Source organism: Mus caroli, chromosome 2 (genome assembly GCF_900094665.2).
Source record: "Mus caroli chromosome 2, CAROLI_EIJ_v1.1, whole genome shotgun sequence".
NCBI lineage: Eukaryota > Metazoa > Chordata > Mammalia > Rodentia > Muridae > Mus > Mus caroli.
Genome location: NC_034571.1, coordinates 30562414 through 30583791, shown reverse-complemented (window position 1 = coordinate 30583791; position 21378 = coordinate 30562414). Strand labels below are relative to the sequence as shown.

General features: G+C 45.5%; 1 protein-coding gene across 7 annotated transcripts in view; it reads left to right on the top strand.

Moving 5' to 3' along the window:
* Gapvd1 (GTPase activating protein and VPS9 domains 1) overlaps window positions 1–16504 on the top strand; it is a 77480-nt gene extending 60976 nt beyond the window's left edge. For all 7 annotated transcript variants that reach the window (XM_021184146.2, XM_029472038.1, XM_021184158.2 and 4 more), the window contains 8 exons: window positions 1105–1234; window positions 3601–3710; window positions 4193–4352; window positions 5874–6061; window positions 9806–10019; window positions 12470–12542; window positions 14051–14248; window positions 14504–16504. In XM_021184146.2, coding sequence (XP_021039805.1) covers window positions 1105–1234; window positions 3601–3710; window positions 4193–4352; window positions 5874–6061; window positions 9806–10019; window positions 12470–12542; window positions 14051–14248; window positions 14504–14644 — 1214 coding nt within the window. In that variant the 3' untranslated portion in view covers window positions 14645–16504. The remainder of the gene's footprint in view (window positions 1–1104; window positions 1235–3600; window positions 3711–4192; window positions 4353–5873; window positions 6062–9805; window positions 10020–12469; window positions 12543–14050; window positions 14249–14503) is intronic.
* Window positions 16505–21378: the final 4874 nt, after the last annotated feature.

The following is a 21378-nucleotide window of genomic DNA, read 5'->3' as shown; positions in this document are numbered from 1 at the left end:
TTTCTTTCTTTCTTTCTTTCTTTCTTTCTTTCTTTCTTTCTTTCTTTCTCTCTCTCTCTCTCTCTCTCTCTCTCTCTCTCTCTCTCTCTTTCTTTCTCTTTCTTTTTCTTTCTTTGAGACAGAGTCTCATATAACCCAGGCTTGTATCAAACTAACCTTAACAGTTATTTACTTGTTTTTTTTGTTTTGTTTTTTTAAGATTAATTTTACTTTATGTGTATGTGTCTTTTTGTCTGCATGTGAAGTCTGTGCAGGACATGTGTGCGGTGACCATGAAGGTCAGAAAAGGATGTTAGATTTCTGGAACTGAAGTTACACACAGTTGCTAGGCACCATATGTGTACTCTGAACTCATCCTGTGTCCTCTGGAAGAGAAGCCAATGCTCTTAACATCTGGGCCATGCCTCCATCCCCAGCCTTGATCTCTTGTCTTCACTTTCACTACCTGTCTTCACTTCAACTGTTAGGGACACATCACCACACCTATTTGATTTGGTGCTGGGAATAGAATCCAAGGATTTTCTCATGCTAAGCAAGCCCTGGCTTTTTCTCATGCTACTGACTGAGCCTCAGGCCCCTTGACTTTATATATGTATATATTATCTTGTATTAACTGGCTAATTAAAAACGTAACAGATGTGGGAACCACAGACCTGGCCTCGATGTGTTTTGAACTAGTCCCTGGCTGTGTCTTAGGTGGGGAGGGCTTTGTTGAGGAGACTCAGGAGACATGAGTGAGTGTCTATCCCAGCACTTGGCAGGAGTCCATGTCTCTAAAGTGAAGCTATTGTTAAAATGCTTCTTGAGGCTCTCAGTTCTGTGGTTCAGTGATTCTGAATTTTATTAAGTAAATATGAACTTTATTAAGTTATTCCAAATTGGATACTGTGGCAAGAAGTACAGTTTTCTCTGCTCTAATATCTGATATCTTGATATATGGCCCTGGCCATTGATAATCTTGTTATGTCTGAGATTTGTTTTCTTTTTCTAAGAACTGTTATTACAAGACAAACTGACTTTTGATTACATTTCTCTGATACCTGCGAGCACCCGACATTTCCACATTAACTAGGCTGTCCTTTTCTTGGGGACTGTTTTGTTTAGAGGTGATGGGTGATGGTGAAAGTGCTCATGACTCTCCTCGTGAAGAAGCACTGCAGAACATCTCAGCCGACGACCTCCCAGACTCTGCCAGCCAAGCGGCCCACGCTCAGGACTCTGCTTTCTCTTACAGGTAATTACTTCTACGGTTTGGGACTTCGCAGGTTGCACTGTTTAGTTTTCGTTTGATTTGATTTGGTTTGGTTTTGGTTTTGGTTTTGGTTTTCGAGACAGGGTTTCTCTGTGTAGCCCTGGCTGTCCTGGAACTCACTCTGTAGACCAGGCTGGCCTGGAACTCAGAAATCTGCCTGCCTCTGCCTCCCAAGTGCTGGGATTAAAGGCGCGCGCCACCATTGCCCAGCTAAAGTATTTTTTCTTAATTAAGAGACAATTATGTTGTTTTTGCCATTCCCTTTCCTCCTTCCAACCTTTCACATTTGGCTTTGAATGTTCTGATCACAGTTGCAATCATTTGATGTCAACCGCTTGTTAAGTGTAAAGAAGGGCTGGGTGATGGCCCAGTCATTGAAGTGCTTGGTGCACAAGTAAATTTAATCCTCAGTGCCTACCTGAAAAAGCCAAGCGTGATGGTGTGCACTTGTAATCCCCACACTGAGAAGGCAACTGGTCCCTACCTTAGTCTAGCTCTAAGCCAGTGAGAGACCCTATCTCAATAACCAAGGTTGATGGCATCTCCTGAGGAATGTCATTGAGGTTGTCCTGTGGTTTCTACACACATGCACACCTGTACACACACACATACACACACACACACACAAGAGAAGAATAGATACTATTTACTAAGAAAACTCAGGTTGGACCAGGTGAGGTAGCACACACCTTTAGTAAGGAGGCAGAACCAGGTGAATCTCTGAGTTTGAGGGCAGCCTGGTCTACAGAGTAAGTGTCAGACCAGTAGGACTATACAGTGAAATAGTCTTTTCTTTTCTTTTTTTTTTCTTTTTTTCTTTTTTTTTTAAATAAATGACTCCAATTGTAGATATCAGATATCAAAAACATTAATTCAGGAATTTAAAAAAATTGTGCCTACAGGAGCACACAGGTAGCTTAAACAGTTACAGTGCCACTGTCTGTGCAGAATCACCAGCCTGTGTGCTGCACAGCGGGGACCCAGGGAGTCAGGAAAAGTTCTACATCAGCTCACCAAGTGCTGCAGCTCCGTTTTGGCATCCTTTCCTTTCCCCACAGCCTCTTGCTTCCTCAGACAAGGAGAACCTCTTAAAGCACCCTCACCCAGCTGTGTGCTAGTTTCCTCTCTCCATGTCTCCAGTGTTTAAAAATTTTTTTAGGGGGCTGGTGAGATGGCTCAGCAGGTAAGAGCACCCAACTGCTCTTCCAAAGGTCCTGAGTTCAAATCCCAGCAACCACATGGTGGCTCACAACCATCCGTAATGAGATCTGACTCCCTCTTCTGGTGTGTCTGAAGACAGCTACAGTGTACTTACATATAATAAATAAATAAATCTTAAAAAAAAAAGAAAATTTAAATATTTGTTTCTTTTTCCTTTATGTGCATTGATGTTTTGCCTGCATGTATGTCTGAGTGAGGATGTTGGTTCTCTGGAACTGGAGTTAAAGACAGTCGTGAGCTGCCACGTGGGTATTGGGAACTGAACCTGGGTCCTCTGGAAGAGCAGCCGGTGCTCTTAACTACTGAGCCATCTCTCCAGCCCCCATTTCTCCATTTTTAACTTTGTATTGTATTGTAGGCTATGGAAGGGCTCTACCACCAAATGGTAGCTGGGTCACCTGTTGAATGTCATAGAATCTAATCTCAGCACAAAACTTCCAAGCAGTAGAACATAGCAAGTAGTTTGTTTGGTTTTTTGTCTGTTTGTTGTTTGGTTTGGTTTGGTCAAGGGACGGGCTTGTCTGAAGCAGAGAGACTGGTAGGAAGCATTCAGGTTGGGTAATCAGCATCTGTGTCGTGGCAGACCCTCTGCTTACTCTCAGCACTTCACGGTGCTCTAGGAGGTCAGAAGGCTGCTGTGGCTGATGACGGTCACCTATGAGCTTGCCCAGAGCATTCTAACCCTCTTTTTTTAAAAAAAGAAAGATTTATTTATTTTATGTAAGTACACTGTAACTGTCTTCAGACACTGCAGAAGAGGGAGTCAGATCTCATTACGGATGGTTGTGGTTGCTGGGATTTGAACTCCGGACCTTCGGAAGAGCAGTCAGGTGCTCTTACCCGCTGAGCCATCTCACCAGTCCCATTCTAACTCTCTTAACCAGTAACTACAGGCTGTGCTTTGCCTTGAGGTGCCAGTTCTTTGAAACTGATCTTTTCTTAAAGAATCATTTGAAACATTCAGGTTCAGAGCTAACATGTTGTTAACTTACACATATATATCTGTAAAGTGTGGCTGTATCTGGCTGAGGGTGTGCTAGAAGTCCTGGGTCCCAGCTCCAGTCAGCACAAAAGGCTCTTATTATTTCTATGCAAGTAAATTCATGTGCCCTGTACTTATTCTTCAGAGATGTAAAAAAGAAGCTGAGACTCGCACTTTGCTCTGCAGACTCTGTGGCCTTCCCAGTGCTAACTCATTCAACAAGGAACGGATTGCCAGACCACACAGACCCGGAAGGCAAGTCATTCCTTACTCTCCAGTGTGCACATCTTGCACAGCAGAGGCTGCCACCCTTCACCTGTCCAATGCACAGAAATTCCTGTGGTCCAATTTTATATGTTTTTCTAAGTCATCTAAGGATACTTTGATTTCTTTTTAAAATAATTTGTATATGTATTTGTGTCTCTGCCATTTGTGTTTGGGTGCCCACAGAGACTAGAAAGAGGTGGTAGAGACCCTAGAGCTGGAATTCAGACAGTTGTGAGCTCCCTGGCATGGGTGCTGGTATGAGCTCAGGTCCTCTGGAAAAGCAGCACATGCTCTTAATTGAGCTCTAGGCCCTCTCCCCAGCTCCCAGTGCGTTGATCTCTGGTTGGTTATTTTATAAAGAGCGGCAGTGCTGCTTGGTTCTAATGGTTTGTGGTGCAGAAGAATTGACTTCCCAATTGCGGAGAGGTTATGAATCCTAACAGAATTCTTGGTTTTTTGTTTGTTTTTAGACAATGAAATTGTATGCTTCTTAAAAGTTCAAATAGCTGAAGCAATTAATTTACAAGATAAGAGCTTAATGGCTCAACTTCAAGAAACAATGCGTTGTGTGTGCCGCTTTGACAACAGGACTTGTAGGAAGTTGCTGGCATCCATTGCTGAAGACTACAGGTACTATTCCCGACCTGACTGGTTTATAAGCTGACTATAGAACAACAATGTTTTGTTTGTTTGTTTTGTTTGGGTTTTACTGAGGTAATGAATCTAGTTATAAAGCACACGGTGGTGTTTTCTTGGATAGAGATTTTTAAACACAGTTTAGAACTGTTAACTGACAGTTCTTGCTAGTTAAGAAGTGTAGTTTACTTCAACTTTTCATCAAGGGAGCTAAAGAATGGGTAGGGAAATGGCTCAATGAGTAAAACACAAGCATGAGGACCCAGGCAAAAGTGGGCATGGTGGGGTATGTCTGTGACTCTGTGACTCCATTCAGGAGAAGCAGATGCAGAGGATACTGGGGCCTTGCTGATGAGCCAAAACTGCAGGCTCCAAGTTCCATGAGAGAGCCTGTCGCAAAGAAAAAGGGAGACGGGGCTGCTGGGGAGAGGTCACTGGGTAAAAACACATGTCATGGAAGCCTGACAGTCTGAGGTAGAACCCTAGAATTCACCAAACAAAGGAGAGAGCTGAGTTTGCAAAAATTGTTCTGTGACCTCTACATGTATATTGTGGCAGCACAACTACACCCACAATGACACACATACAGTAATAATACTTTTTTTTTTTTTTTTTTTGCTTTTTTGAGACAGGGTTTCTCTATGTAATAGAGCCCTGGCTGTCCTTGAACTTTCTCTGTAGACCTGGCTGGCCTCAAACTCAGATTCACCTGCCTCTGCCTCCTGACTTCTGGGATTAAATGTGTATACTAGCACCCAGCAAATAAATAAATATTTTAAAAGCACTTTTCTTTTACTTTGAGGCCAGGAGATCTAGGTTACGACTTTTGTTGTTGTTTTACATGTGTTAAGAAAAACTATAGAAGCTGGGCGTGGTGGCGCACGCCTTTAATCCCAGCAGAGGCAGGTGGCTTTCTGAGTTCGAGGCCAGCCTGGTCTACAAAGTGAGTTCCAGGACAGCCATGGCTATACAGAGAAACCCTGTCTCGAAAAACCAAAAAAAAAAAAAAAAAAAAGAAAGACTATAGAAGGCCAGAGAAGCAGGAACAAGCCCTTGCCAGTAAGAGGGAAATATGAGTGTTGTTCTTAGGCAGAGTGCAGGCTCCCAGCCTTAAGGGATCTTGTCACACGAACACTATAAGCAAGTACGTGGTGTGGTTATTGGATGGTCTAATGTATAGTTTGTGTTTTGTCTGTTAAGTGTGGAGCCCTACAAGCATGGAGACCATGCTTCTGTAATAAAAGCAATGAGCCTGCAGAGGCCTTGGAGACAGTTAGTGAGTTAGGCCCTGATGATGATGTGCCACAGAAACACACACAAGGGCAGCTTTCCTGAGCTGGCAGCGGGGAGCATTCCCAAGATGCTTGTCTACAGCCTTGAGTGCCAACTTGTAAAACCAAAGTCTATGAAGGAATTGTTTAAAAAAAAAAAAATTAAGACTCTTAGTTACTCAAGAAAGTATGCACTGCTACACATCTGATCATCTGATTTCAGTAGCACTTTGTTTTCTTTCAGAAAAAGAGCTCCGTATATTGCTTATCTTACCCGCTGCCGACAAGGACTGCAGACCACACAGGCTCACTTGGAAAGGCTCTTACAAAGGGTTTTACGGGACAAAGAAGTGGCCAATCGGTACTTCACCACTGTCTGTGTGCGGTTACTGCTTGAGAGCAAAGAAAAGAAAATCAGGGAGTTCATTCAAGGTAACGAAATGCATTCAGACAGACGTCGCCTTAGCCATGGGACGTGCGGAGGATGGTTTTGCTTTGCACAGTTATGGATATGCTAGCATGTCTTACAGCAGTTTCTTAAATTACCTGCTTCCTCCCTGCTAGCCTCCCTCCCTCCCTTCCTTTAAGATTTTGGGGCTGGTGAGATAGATGGTTTAACAGTTATGATGACGTCTCTTCCTGAAGACCAGAGTTCAAGTCCCAGTCCCTATAGCAATGGCACCAGGGAATTTGCTCTCTTTTAGCCTGTGCAGGCACCAGATGCACCCATGCACAGATAAAATAATCACAACAACAATAATAAAATAGAAGATTTTTAGTATAATGTGTATGTATACGGTGCGGGGTATAAGCCAGAAGAGGGGTCATATCTCCTAGTACTCAGGTTACAACATGGGTACTGGGAACCAGACTCCATCCTTTTGAAGGGTAGCAAGCTGCTTCTAACTGCATAGCCATCTTTATACCTCCTTTAAAAATATTTTTTATTCTTTCTTTAAAGTTTTGCGGGTCTAGGGCTTGTCACATTTGTGGTAGGGTTCTCTAGAGGAATATGTATATATACATACATAAATATATATACATAAAATATGTATGTAGGACTTACTGAAATGGCTTGCAGGCTTGTGGTCCAGGTAGTCCAACAAAGTGCTAGGCACCTCATCTAGTCTTCAGTAGACTCCAGAATCCTGAAGAAGTTGGTTCTAATGCCAGGGCAGGAATGAACTTAACAGTAAGACCAAGGCAAGCAGGCAAGTAATGAAAACTTGCTTCTTCTATGTCTTTTATACGGGCTGTCAGCAGAAGATGGGGCCTAGATTAACTGTGGATCTTCCCACCTCAAAAGATCCAGATTAAAAGTGAGTCTTTCCACTTCAAATGATTTAATTAATTTAAAAAAAAAAAATCCTCACAGGTGTGCTTGGGTTTAGTTAGTTCTTATTGTGGTCAAACTGACAGCCAAGAGTTGCCAACACAGGATCTGATTTGGGTCTTTATTTGGCAGCAGTCATCCTTACCCACTTAGCCATCTCCCAGGCCTAAGATTTTGTGCTCTTGGAATGACTTTGGGATTGGTTCTCTGAAAAGACAGAGGGAAGCGTTGATGAACACAGTCTATCCAGATTTTTGACTAAAAACCTAAATGGGCTGGAAAGATGGCTCAGCATTTTGCAAGAATACATGATGTCTTGCAAAGGACATGGGTTTGATTCTCAGTACCCATCTAGCAGCTCACTGTTGTTCATGACTCCAGTTCCAGGGGATCCAACACCCTCTTTTGTCCTCAGAAGGACCAGCTATGCATGTGGTGCAATGATATACATGCAAATGAAACACATACATAGGGGAAAAAAATAAATCTTTTAAAAAGTAAATAATAATTTATCAAAAGAAAGAAAGAGAGAAAGAAACCCAAATGGTTCCCAAGCTATGATGAAGGAACTCTATCCACAGATGGGCTCCTGGAAACAGAGCCATCAGCATTAGCTACTCGACATGGGGTCAGTGTGCAGTGTCAGCCCTGCCACTTGAAGGGACCTACCTCATCAAGGACTCATAGACTTTAAAGTGGTGGGCTGCTGTGGCTCCCACACTCTCCGAAGGGAAGACCAGATCATTATCCTCTGTGGATGTCAGCTTTCATTGTTCTGCTCCATGATGGTCTTCTATGAACAAGGTGTCTAACTCAGAATGGGTAGGGAAAGCCACTCTGTGTCTGCTGCTCTGCTACTGGGAGTAACAACTCAAAAGACGACCCTGCCTTCAGGATCTGCTTCCTGCTTAGGTACATATTATACACTGCATGGAGACTGTCTCAATGGAAAAAACAAAATCATAAACATGGTGGTATAATTCTGTAATGCAAGCTGCTCAGGGGGCTGAGGAAGGAAGATCACAAGTTGAAAGCCTTCCTGGGCCGTTGAGTGAGTTTAAGACCAGGGAGGATTAGGAATGCAAGGTCACCTTGCACCATATAATGAGACACTCCCCCTCCCATCGAACTATTAAAAGTAAAAGCAAGCCAATCAGTAGTGGCCCACACCTTAATCTTAGCAGAGGCAGGTGGGTCTCTGTGAGTTCAAGGCCAGCCTGGACTACAATGGAAGTTTCAGAATAGCCAGAGCTACACAGAGAAACCCTGACTGGGGTGTGGGGGGGGTCAAAAGCAGAGTGAGGTCATAAGCTACTGGCTGTATTCCGGTATGTGAAGCCCTGGATTCAATACCCAGTGCTTTAGAAAGAAAAATTACAAGTATTAAGGACTGATATGAAGTGTCTGAGTTGTATTAGTTTTATCTGAGATTGAGTATCTATATATTAAAAATGGAACAGAAGCTGCAGGGATGGCTCAGCAGGTAAGAACACTTGCTGGTCTTTGAGAGGACTTGGAATCCATTCCCAGCACTCGCATGGCAGCTGACATCCATCTCTAACTCTAATTCCAGGGAGTCTGACAGCAACTTCTGGCCTCCTCAGGCATCAGACACACACTCAGACAAACCCATACGCATTTACAAGAGACTTGGAGATGTGAAAATTTTGTATCTACTTTTTATTTTTAATTTTTATTATTTTTAACTCAAAGTCTCATATAGGCCAGGCTAGCTTCAAACTTACTATGTAGTCATGGCTAGCCATAAACTATATGGATCTTCCTCCCTCTTATTCCCACATGTTGGTGTTAAAGGTATGTGTTGCAATGCCCAGCATTGATTTTTGTGGTTTTTTTAGACAGTTTCAGTATATCCCAGCTTGTGACCCTCCTACCCCTGCCTTCCAAATGATGAGAACATAGGCATTTACACCATGACTTAAGCTGTACTCACATAGCCGGGCGTGGTAACCCACGCCTTTAATCCCAGCACTCGAGAGGCAGAGGCAGGTGGATTTCTGAGTTCGAGGCCAGCCTGGTCTACAGAGTGAGTTCCAGGACAGCCAGGGCTATACAGAGAAACCCTGTCTCCAGCCTCCCATCCCCCCACCCCCCCCAAAAGGTAATATTCACATGGTTTTTAAAAACTGTGTATATTTTATATTTAAATATTCACATATTTCTTAATTTTCCCTTTTGATATTCTTGCTTTAACATTATGGTGCTAGTATTATTTTTAATTGGAATGATTTCTGTAGACCCCACTCCCCCACCCCTTTTTCATGAGAGTCATGCTCTAAGGCTACCCTGACATAATAGAGACTTAAATTGCATAGTACTGAACCTGCATATTGAATGGATAACTGAGCTACAAGGGAGGTGACTGAGTAGGCCATGTATACAGTGTGGCTGTCCTGACCAAAGGGATAACTCATCTGTGGTGGATAGAATGGGGTTTCTAGACTTCTTCATGCTGAACAATTTGCAGTTCAAACAGTAGGAACAGCCTGGGAAGCTGGCTCAGTGAGTCAAGGCATGCCACCAAGCCTGATGACCTGAGTTTGATTGCTGGGGTTCATATGGTAGAGAAAGCCAACTCATATGAGTGTCCCCTGACCTCCACATGCATACTTCGGAGGTGCACACCCCCTGGCAGGGAAATAAATGTAACAAGAGAGACGAGAATAAATTGTACAAATGTGTATTTCTAGAACTTTTCCATTTAATACTTTTTGATAAGAATAATGGAAACAGAAAACAAAAGTGAAGATAGGAGGTCGACTGTAATTCCCCTTTAGGGTTACTTCTATGGCATATTTTAAAGGATACTATTTCTCTTGGAGACTTTCAGAAACTTACTGCTGCTGATGATAAAACGGCTCAGGTGGAGGATTTTCTGCAGTTCCTGTATGGTGTGATGGCTCAGGATGTCATATGGCAGAATGCCAGTGAGGAGCAGCTGCAGGATGCCCAGCTGGCCATCGAGCGGAGCGTGATGAATCGGATCTTCAAGCTCGCTTTCTACCCTAACCAGGATGGGGACATACTTCGTGACCAGTGAGTACTGTGCTTAATGTCTGCGTGGGACTCCAGAGATATTTTAGCTATACCTTTGTTTGGTACAGTAGTGAAGAAAATGCATCTGTTACCATTTGCATTTGTCAGAGTGGATGCTGATACTCAGCTTGAGGGGACAGCACGGTCGGAAGAGACTAGTCTGAATTCAGATAGCCTTTCTGAGCATCTCTGCCGTGTGCCTGCCTCACGCGGTCTTCTGTGTCTTCTGTGGGATGAGTTGTTTGATCTTGACCCAGGCATCCCTTTCTTAGGAACCCATTTCCTTTCTAGCTTAAATTGCTCAGGTTTACACAGTTGTTTCATGGTTGTCATTTGCCATATGTTTGAGTCATGGTTTCTTCTTTTCTTTAAAGGTTTATTTTCTCTTATATGTATTATTGTTTGGCCTGCATGTGCACCATGTGCATGCCATCAGAGGTCAGAGAGGGCATCAGATCCTCTGGAACTGGAGTTTCAGGTGGTTGTGAGCTGCCCTGTAGCTGGTGGGAAGCAAACCAAGTTCCCTTCAAGAGTAGCCGGTGCTTGTAGCTGCGGACCCTAAGCTTTTCCAGACCCTGAGTCATGGTTTGTTAATCCAGTGTCCCTGAAATGTGGAGCCTAGTAGTTATTTGATCTACGAGCCTATTCTGGGTGTGGTGGGTGTTTAGCAGCACTCATGATCCAACCAGTTATGGCAACTGACTCTAGATATTGCTAGACTGTCCCTCATTTATGCCTCTCCTGCTGTTAGGGCTTTTGCATGTTTGACAAGCACTCTTCTCTGTGGGCTGGGGAGTGCGCATATGGTCAGCAACATGTGTCTTCTTAGGCGTCTCGTGAACCCAGGGCCCTATAATTCAGCTACCTACCGTGTCTACCATTGTGGCGCTGGGCGGATAGGCATGCACGGAGGCTAAGTATCCAGCCAGGCCCTCATTGTCACTTTGCAAGTACTTTCCCAGTTAGGCCATCTGCCCAAGCCTCCCTGGTTTTTTTTTTGTTTGTTTGTTTTTTTGTTTTTTTTTTTAAGAAATCCATCCTGTTGGGGGATAGAAAAGTGGGATGCAGAGACTTTGGCTTTTGTGTTTTTCTTCTGTTTTCTTCTCTGTATTCTCCATGATCCTGATTCTACCCCCAAACATACTGACCATGTTGTCACCATGTTTTCTAGCAAATGACAATGACTTTGGTGCCTAGGGATCCTCAGGAGTCCATGTGGTAGAATCTCAAGGAAGGCCATTAGTGGCCTTTGCTTTTTACAGGTTTTATGTGTACATCGATACACTACACATGCTGTGGGTAGGACCCAGGGTTTCATGTATGCTCTCTCGCTGAGCTGTACCCAGGCTACAGATACTCTGAGGAGTTGCACACATGTCTGAGAGAATATAGGATACACCTTCCTGCGAAACGAAGTTGGCATTTGGGTTGTTGCAGCTCTCTAAGTGCTCTTGGTCTCAGACTGTTTGCTGACTCTGGTCTAGTTCCTCTCCAGAGACCTGTTTACAAATCAGGCATGGGGTACAGAGTCGGGAGGCTGAAGCTTTATGTACGACAGAGTTTATCCCTCCCACTGCTTCATCCATTTCTGCAGGTTTTACAGAGTAGAGAGCAAACTTGTCTCTAAAAAGGATCAGGAGCCAGGAGGCTGAGTTTAACCCCTGCTACTGAGGAAGCTCCTTAACTTTTAAAATCCTAATTCCGGTCATCAAAGGAAGAGCTGGGCTGCTAGTCAAGTCTTGTCTCCATCTGAAAGCTGTGGCCATTGCTTTCTGGCCTGTGACGATCCTGCTTGTCACTTCCCTCCCTTGCCTCACTCCCTTTCTTTCAGTGCACAGGGTGTCCAGGCTCAGGGCCTCTCCTCCAGCTGGGCTTGCTGGTGACCTCCACATTCCCACAGCCTTCTGGCTCACGGAGTGGTTTTTCTTTCTTTCTTTTTTTTAAAGATTTATTTTTATTTATGTGTATATTTCTGTGTAACTGTATGCATGTGTGTAAGAGGCAGCTCAAGTTAGAGGCCGTGTGAGCTGCCCAGCCTGCGGCATTTCTAAGTGAATCTGTAAGAGATGGATGGTCTTATTGTGTAGTCCATGCTAGTGCCAGCCCTGACATCCCGACCCCTCTCCCTTAACCTCTGCTGGAACTACAGACGCCTACTGCCATGCTTGGACTTGAGCATGGCCTCCTTTGTTCTTCTTGCTTTCTACATCGTTTAGGCTAGCCCTACCTTACCATGCTGAGCGAGCTAAGATAAGTCCTCGTAAATGAACTGTACTGTGACTAAGAGTCATAATGTAGTAGTAGTACTAGTAATAATAATGTAACCATGATGTAATCTGTATCTAGAAGAGAGTCTAAAATGCTTTGTTTTGATAAAATACAGTTGTGACTATTTGTATACTTTACTTTCAGAAATGTGCATTTACATATGAATTTTGGGTGGTTTTCAGGGTTCTGCATGAACATATCCAGAGATTATCTAAAGTAGTGACTGCAAACCACAGAGCTCTGCAGATCCCTGAGGTAATGCGGGCTGTGTGTAGCGGGTGGTGGTGTACTTGGAAAGTTAACATTTCAGCAAGGCCCCGGCTGCCCCGAGACAGAAGCACCATTTCCCCAGGTGCTCGTCCCTCTCATTGTCACTGTCCCCAGGGAACTTCTGGGGTGTAACTTCCTCTGTGTAGAAAAGGACCTCAGTGGAGAAGTGGGGAGAGCCTATAGTAGGGCACCCCTTAAAGTATCTCTGTTCCCAAGCACAGCTTCTGCCCCGCTCTGCCCTCCTGGGCAGTGTGCTGTCCCTGCGCAGTGTCAGGCTGGGCTTTGCAAAGGTGTCCCTTTCTGATGCCGACAAGAACTGTTCCAGAGGGAAGGCTCAGTCTGCATGGCCTCAGAGCAAGTGCTTGCTTGGGTGGGGCCAGCTCTTTGGAGTTCCTGTTTGTTAAAGATTCCTTATGGTGAAACATTGAGTACTGCAGGGTTTTACAGTTTCTTTGGTATGGGTGTCTTAGTCAGGGTTTCTATTCCTGCACAAACATCATGACCAAGAAGCAAGTTGGGGAGGAAAGGGTTTATTTGGCTTACACTTCCATACTGCTGTTCATCACCAAAGAAGTCAGGACTCAAGCAGATCAGAAAGCAGGAGCTGATGCAGAGGCCATGGAGGGATGTTCCTTATTGGCTTGCCTCCCCTGGCTTGCTCAGCCTGCTCTCTTATAGAACCCAAGACTACCAGCCCAGAGATGGCACCACCCACAAGGGGCCTCCCCCCTTGATCACTAGTTGAGAAAATGCCTTACAGTTGGATCTCATGGAGGCATTTCCTCAACTGAAGCTCCTTTCTCTGTGATAACTCCAGCCATGTCAAGTTGACACAAAACTAGCCAGTACAATGGGTTTTTTGTTGCTTGGTATTTGCTTGTTTGTTTGTTTGTTTGTTTGTTTAAGACAGCTCCTTACCCCCTATACACAAGGTCTCTCTTATTCTATAGCCCTCACTGTCCTGAAACTCCCTATGTAGACCAAGCTGGCCTTGAATTCATAGAGATCCTCCTGCCTCTACCTCAAGAGTAGAGACAGATTCTTTCAAGTCCTCGCTGACCTCAAGCTTGCTATGTTGCTGAGGCTGGCCTTAAGCCCCTGACCCTCCTGCCTTGATCCCCCAAAGTGCTGTGATCCCAAGCTTTCGCCACCATCCTGGGCTTTGACTTTGTTTTTGTAGAAGCACTGCAACAGGAATCCTAGTGATGTCTACATTACCTTCTTGCTGCTGCTTGTCTGTGCTTCTGAAATCAGCTAAATGGAAAATCTCATCTCAGCTTTGTAAGAAACTCACAGGGAGGTTATGAGCTCCAGGCTCTGTGGTATATATATATACCTCTGCCTGATGGCTAGGCTGTTGTGTTTTGAAATAGGGTTTATCTTGGGTGGCTGGGAAAAAGTGTCCCTTGTCAGCTTGCTGTGACAGGTACCAGGGCTGCTGTGCAGATTGCTGTTGGATTCATGATCTGTATGTTGTCTGCCGTCTTGCTTAGGTTTATCTCCGTGAGGCACCATGGCCGTCTGCACAGTCAGAAATCAGGACAATAAGCGCTTACAAAACGCCCCGAGACAAGGTGCAGTGCATCCTGAGGATGTGCTCCACCATCATGAACCTCCTGAGCCTGGCCAACGAGGACTCTGTCCCCGGGGCAGATGACTTTGTTCCTGTGTTGGTGTTTGTGTTAATAAAGGTGAGTCTCTTAGTATTGTCTAATAGTTTATGTGACCTCTTGAGCAGGGTGCCACAGAGCTTCACAAGGTAATAGATTTGAATCCTGGGATCCTTTCTAAGACTTGAAGATGCTTAATTCCAAAACAGTCTAGGGATTGTTGTCCAGAGCCCTGGCCTGGCAGCTCCAACAGATCATGGAAGAACAGATGCTAAGATGGCCCTGGCAGAGTACAGCACCGAGTAATGGGCTCTTTCTTATTTCCCATCTGTCTAGGCAAACCCACCCTGCCTGCTGTCCACCGTGCAGTACATCAGCAGCTTCTACGCCAGCTGTCTGTCTGGAGAGGAGTCCTACTGGTGGATGCAGTTCACAGCAGCCGTGGAGTTTATTAAAACCATCGATGACAGAAAGTGACCAAGACCAGGCTCACCAAGGCAGCAGACTGTAGCCAGGAAACAGATCTCTAGGAACATGTAGCAGCTTCCTTGAAAGCTGAACATTGTTTTGTCTAATGCTGTACAGCTTCCAGACGTTTCCACATGGCTCTTCCTAAGCAGATTAACAAGCTACACGCAGGTCCTCGTTCCTTTCGGCCTTTCTGAGTTGCATATTTTATTTCCTGACCCCACGTAGAGAGTAGTACTGCAAAAGGGACCATGTTTTTCAGGTGTTTTAAATTTTTAAAAACCAGAACAGAATCTTTTAGGAAACGTCTAGATCTTGTTTCATGAATTCCCTGTTCGTCCTTCTCATTTTTAGAAAGAACAGTGTGCCCCTTTCAAGTTGCTGTGTGAGCGTTCGGTCGTGAGGCACCTGCACGGAGGGTCTCAGGAGATGTGCTGCGGGCTCCCTAGATACACTCTCCTAAGGAAGAGCTAAGAAGGAAATGTAAATCTAATATATATTTATATTTGATGTACTATGGGCATCTTCAGACTCTAATAAACAACAAGGACAGTTGCTGAGAGTAGGCTGTGACATTCCCTCTTGTGAAATGGTTTCCTTGACAAGATTTAAGCTGAGCTTAAAAGCAAAAGCAGAAATATTTATTAGTCTGGAGTAGAGTTTATCGCTCTGCATGTGTGGAGTTTGATGGGGAAGTCATGTAGGCGTGTACCACCATGGACATGTGTTGAGCCTGCGTATTGGGGCAGACTCCACCATGTGGACAAGCAGTACGTGGCTTGGCAGGTGTGCTCATGCGTCCTTCCTTTGCACCTGCGCACTGAGTGGAAGCCACGAAGGGCTCCTTACCGAGCCTCAGCTATCATCTGTCTCTGATGATGGTTCACATTGAATGCACAGACCAGGAATTCAGTGAATGTCATTTTTTAAAACTAATTTGTATCCTCTGCTCTACTGATCCAGGTCTTACTAGTGTTAAACTATTTTGATCAGCCACACTATTCTTATGGAAAAAAATCTATTTTGGCAGGTTTCTGTGCCTTTATTGCCCTCTTCTGAAAAAAAAAAAAAAAAGTGTCTCTGTAGTTTGGTTTGCGTTGTACATCAGTAATTAATCAGGAATGGGCTTTGGTGCCTGAGAAGCTGGCCAAAGAGGCACACCAAAGCTTCAAGCACAAGTCTTGTACATACGCCATCACCGAGGGGTTTCACCTTGTATGTTTCCTAAACCTGTCTAGCTTTTTTGACAAATGCTGCAATTCCATACTTCTGAGTCCCTTGTGGTGGCAGCAATACAGGCATCTTCTAAGGGACCCGTGACAACCAGCCATGAGCAGGTGGATAACGACCGTCTGCTCCCTCTCTGAGAACTCGGCCACACCGTGCCAAAAGAAGCTGAGTTTTCTTCATGCTTCCACGTCTCCCTTCCCTTTCAAATCCCAAAATAGGAATTTACATAGGAGTGTGAGATGTGGTGCCTGCCTTTTAGGGAGAGATCAAAACTAAACTAGTATCACAAATATCTGTTCAGATGTTGGATCAGGAAATCTGTGTACTTAATGGGCTGTTGTTGTCCATCTTGCCTTGGGGTTGGAAGTCATATCCCTTGCTGAGTACATTGTAAGCCAAACTCTGACAGGGTTCTGCAACTAGAAGGGAGTCTAACATCTACTTCAGCACTGATTCAATAAATGTTAAGTCAACAGAAAATTTTGAATAGTTGGAATTCATTGTTATGGGACTTAACTTGTAAATCAATGATCTCTCTCTCTCTCTCTGTTTCTTTCTTTCTCTCTCTCTCTCTCTCTCTGTAATGGTAGCTACATATATTCCATGTTATCACTGTGGAAATAAATATGAAGATGTGGATGTTGCTGCAGGGCTCTTTTCTGTGGAATGAAGGTCATGGATGTGAGGTGTAGGGCTACAGTGTCCAAGCAAGTGGTGAGGTGCAGCCTGGCATTGGGAACACCTCTGGACGTGGGGTAGATGCCAGCACTGTCCAGGAGCAAACTCCAGCATCCACCATTGCTTTGCAATCAGGCATTCTTTCCCCCCATATTTATTTTATTTTATTTTACTTTATTTTTTGTGTATCGGTATTTTGCCTATATACCTGTCTGTGCAGCTATCTATGCAGTGGCCATGGAGTCCAGAAGAGGGCATTAGATCCCCTGGAACTGGAAAACAGAAGGCTGCAAACTGTCATGTGGTTACCAGGACTCCAACCTGGGTCCCCTGGAATAGCCAGAGTTCTGAACCGATGCGCTGAACTGTCACTCCAGCCCCACGATGGAATCCTTGTGGGGTTGATGTCTCAGTTTATCAAGTATCCACTTCCTGGCAGCGATAGCATGCAACAGGGAGTGACTTGACTTGTTTGTTTTCCTGGAAAGGGAGCAATAGGTCTTCAGATGTTTCCCACTTTCCTACATGAAGGTACTGCTGTGTGCAAGTCACCTGGGGAAATGTTCAGACACCTAAAATTATATAGAATTTACAAAATTAATGAATATTAAATGGGGATGCAGTGGCTCAGCTCATGAAAGTTCTATAGAATTAAAGAAAAGAAAAATCCATTTATATTTTCAGTTAATATCCTGTTTCTGGATGTAATAGGTTGTAGACCACCTTTCCATGTATTCTTTTTTTAAAAAATTAATTTTATTTTCTCAGTGCATTGGTGTTTTGCCTGCCTATATGTCTGTATGAGGGCGTCAGATCCTAGAACTGGAGTTACAGACAGTTGTGGGCTGCCATATGGGTGCTAGGAATTGAACCCAGGCCCTTTGGAAGGACAACTAGTGCTCTTATCTGCTGAACCATCATTACAGCCCCTAAACTTTCTTAAACTAGGGAACGTTTTTTGTCTGTTTTTCCTCCTCCTCACCTTAGGTAACCATAATTAATCACCTCTTCTGTTTGCTCCCTTGTGAAAATATTGCCTCTCAGAGCTCTCTGGAACAGAAGGATTGCTGTGGAAAGGGCCTTGGGCTTTCAGAGCACTGAAAGCAGCCAGGATACATGGCTCCTCTTCCTGTGTGTCTTGAACGTAGTTATTGGAACTGGATTTTATAGATGCATGTTCCTGAAGTGTGTGAGTAAAGTCCCAGATCCCAGGCAACAGCAGGGCTGTGGCCTGAACCAGGTGCCATGTCACACTGCTGATGGTGGGGGGTTGTCTGCAGTAAGTAAAGGCCAATTAGGAGCTTCATATTCATGGCCTTCCTCTTGGTGACTGGGTATGGAGAGAGAAGGGAGGCACAGGCCAGATGGAGGTGATGAAAACAGAAGTCCCAGCAGTGTGGTGTCAGTGGGATAGCCTCTTCCCTCTGCTGCTCCTGCGGATTCCTTAAGAAAAGTCTGCAGTTGCGGGGCAGTGGCGGCGCACGCCTTTAATCCCAGCTCGGGAGGCAGAGGCAAGTGGATTTCTGAGTTTGAGGGCAGCCTGGTCTACAGAAACCCTGTCTCGAAAAACCAAAAAAAAAAAAAAAAAAAAGGAAAAGTCTGTAATCTTCTCAGTTCTTTGAAGTCTAGCAAGTTGATTCTGTGTTTGCTGTGACGTGTGTGTCTGTGTGTGTGAAGAACCATTTCCTTGAAGCTAGCACATTTTCACAGTGGTAGACTGTTGGAACTCTGTATGCCAAGTACCTGAGAGCTATGTCTCATGCCTGTGAGCCCAGCCCATGGAGCCTGGGGAGCGGGGACTGTCAGCCTAGAGCGTGGAATAAGAGCCTATCTCAAGTCAATAAAAATAAAAGTGCTTGAGAGCTTTGCCAGGTGAGGGTTGGTGGGCCCTAGGAGCAGGTGGCTGGGAGTAACTTTTTACTGGGGAGAACACTTGGACAAGTGAAGATACTGTCTGCTGTGGTGGGGCGGAGCTCCACAGAGGCAGGTTCAGGTGAGGAAGGTTCCCATGTGAGCTCTGGGCCAGGTGGCAGGGCCCCTTGTGACCTCCTTTCTGCTGAAATGACACCTGCGGCACCTGTTGTCCGTTGTACCCTCTAAGCTTTGTGCTGGCTTTCCTCCAGCAAGCCTCGCCTTATATAAGCCCAGATGGTGAGCCTGTCTCCCGGTCCCATTACTCTGGTGTCAGTCTGTGAACCCGATTAACAAGGACAGTGTTCTTCACTGCTGTGTTTCTGTACTCTGGATCCAGAAGCACTGCTGAAAACGTGCTTCACTTCCTGAATGTTGCCAATGTTCTCCATGAGCTTATACTCAGGAAGTCAGTCTAGATACTTGTCCATGTGGAAGATGGCAAATTTGAGGCCAGCCTGGGCTATATAACAAGACTGTCTTAACAAAACTTTGTTTATATGGTGCTAGAAGGAGCTAGAAGGACCCAGCAGTCCTTGAGCTTAGCAGCTGCTGTCTGAGCACACTTTCTGCCTGACCCAGACTAGGTACCATCAGCTGCCTCTCATTGCACTCCAGATGTTGCAGAACATCTTTGATAGCCTTGCCGGAGGCAAGCTGTGGAGAGACAGGCCCTGTCTACAAGGAAGGTCCCCAGAGAATTTCCTTGCTTTCCCAGAAAGACTTGCTTCTGATTTGGAAGGAAGCTGCTGAAAGCCTGCTTTTCCATCACAATGGTCGAGGTTAAAACGTGACTCTAACTTGCCTAGAATTGAAAGAATCCGTCATCTCTTGCTAAGTTGGAGATGTGTGTGTGTCTTGCATTCCTGTTCATGCTGACCTCTCGAGTCTGCCTGCACTACTGAGGTCCCTGGAGTGGAGCCTGGTCTGAAGTCAATTTCAGGTGTGCACGTGCTGTCCCACCTAAAGATGGAAGTATTGAGTGGGTAGTAACAAACTTAGAAATATTTATCACTTGCTCATGCTGGGCAATCTCTAGCTTAGGAGATCCAAAATAATAATAATAAAAATTTAAAATTTGGGTGTAAGTTTTTTGGCCTATAGACATCAACACAGAGATCTTAGTTCTGTCATCTGGGAACCCCACATGCTGCTAACACATGGAATTTTACGCCACTCTCAAGAATGTCCAAAGTGAGTTTTCACTTTATCCTCCTTAGGTCTCCTGTAATTCATAGTTGTGACAAGATTTCTGTAACTTAGGTCTGTGGACAGATAGTGTTTCTTCACCTGGTTCCTGACTAACCCATTCAAGGGATCTGATATAACCTACCACAATCAAATTGTCATTTTTTTGGGGTGTACTCCAGTAATTGGATTTTTAAGACAGGGTTTCTCTATGTATCCCTGACTGTCCTGGAACTTTCTATGTAGACCAGGCTGGCCTCCAACTCACACGAAGATACTCACTCCTGCCTCTGTCTCCAGAGTGCTGGGATCCAAGGCCTAGGTTGGAATGTGCTCTGTTGGGAAAGCTGTGAGTGGTATCCATCAGTTCGGGTCCCAGGACCTAACAGTTCTAGTGTCCTCGCACCTCTGTGGTCCCAGGACAGAGGACAGAGGAATCCAAGTCTGAGGGAGGATCCTGGGACCTGCTGGCTTCCAGACTACTGAGAAAACAGGGACCCTGATAGAGGACACCTGATGCCCAAGCATCGGCCTAAAAGCCACAAAGACACACAAGGCAGTCGTAACAAAAGTAAAGCAGTCAAGCCTGCAGCTGCTGGGAAACATACTCTGTCTGCCTTTGCGAGTGAGCCTATCTTTCTGATAGCTCCTCCAGCCTCTCAGTTGTTAACCTTTGTCTCCTGTAAATATCCTTGGAGGACCGGTGACACCTTCCTTCCCTCTCCGATAAGGACTGGCCCCCTAGTGCTCCTGCTTGCCTGCACAGTCACAAGCAAAGATCCCCAGATGTTTGCTGCTGCTGGGAGTGGATAGTATAAACTATCTTTTCTTTCCAAATTCAGGCAAGACCTGCCACTCAGTGGGATCCCACCTTTTGGGAAGATTATGCCCATAGCCTCTCCTGGCTCTGGTGGGCTGTGGGTGGGCCGTAGCTGGCTGCAGATCGGTGCTTGTGTGTACAAATGGGCTGTAGTCAATCTGCAGGTGAGCTGTGGGTACATTTGCATCTCGGCACTTTATATGCGCATGGTGAAACCCAGAGGGCCTGCACCAACAAGCCACATCCCTTATCCGAACCCAGGAGGCGGGACTGGGACAACCGCGACTGGATATAAACTCTCCAGGGTGGGGTTGCAGACTGCGCATGCGCTGGCCGACCCTTCCTCTGCTTCCGTGCTGGGTCTCGAAGCCACTGACTGCCACATAAAGTGGGCCTTTTGGAAATGACCAAATGAGAAGCCGTAGAACCCAGACCGTCCGTGCCCGGCTCCCTCTGTATCATGTGTAGTCCACGCGAGACCCGAGCGCCCGTGGGGCCCCCGTGTCATCCGCGCGCCTGTTTGTAGCGGTGTCCAGCACATCGACGCATCTGCCCATGAAGAACGCAGTTGTAGCCCTACTTGGTCAGGTTAGGTGGCATCTGCTGATGCCTCTGCCGAGATCTTGCCCTTGTCCCCTGCTTGATTCCTGTCTGGCAGCTTTCCTCCCAGCCCACGACCCCCACCCCACCCCCGCTTTGCCGCTCCTTGGGTGACATCTTGTGGCCAAGGACAGGTACAAAGCACTGGCTGTGAGGCGGCCTTGTGAATCTGGGCTTAGCAGTCGCTCCCAGCTTCCAGAGCATTGAAGGAGCCCTGTACCAAGACAGCACTAGACAGACACTACCCCCCCACCCCACCCCCCCACACACAAATGTGCAGCTCCCATGGTACACAAGCGAATACAGCCGGCGCCTC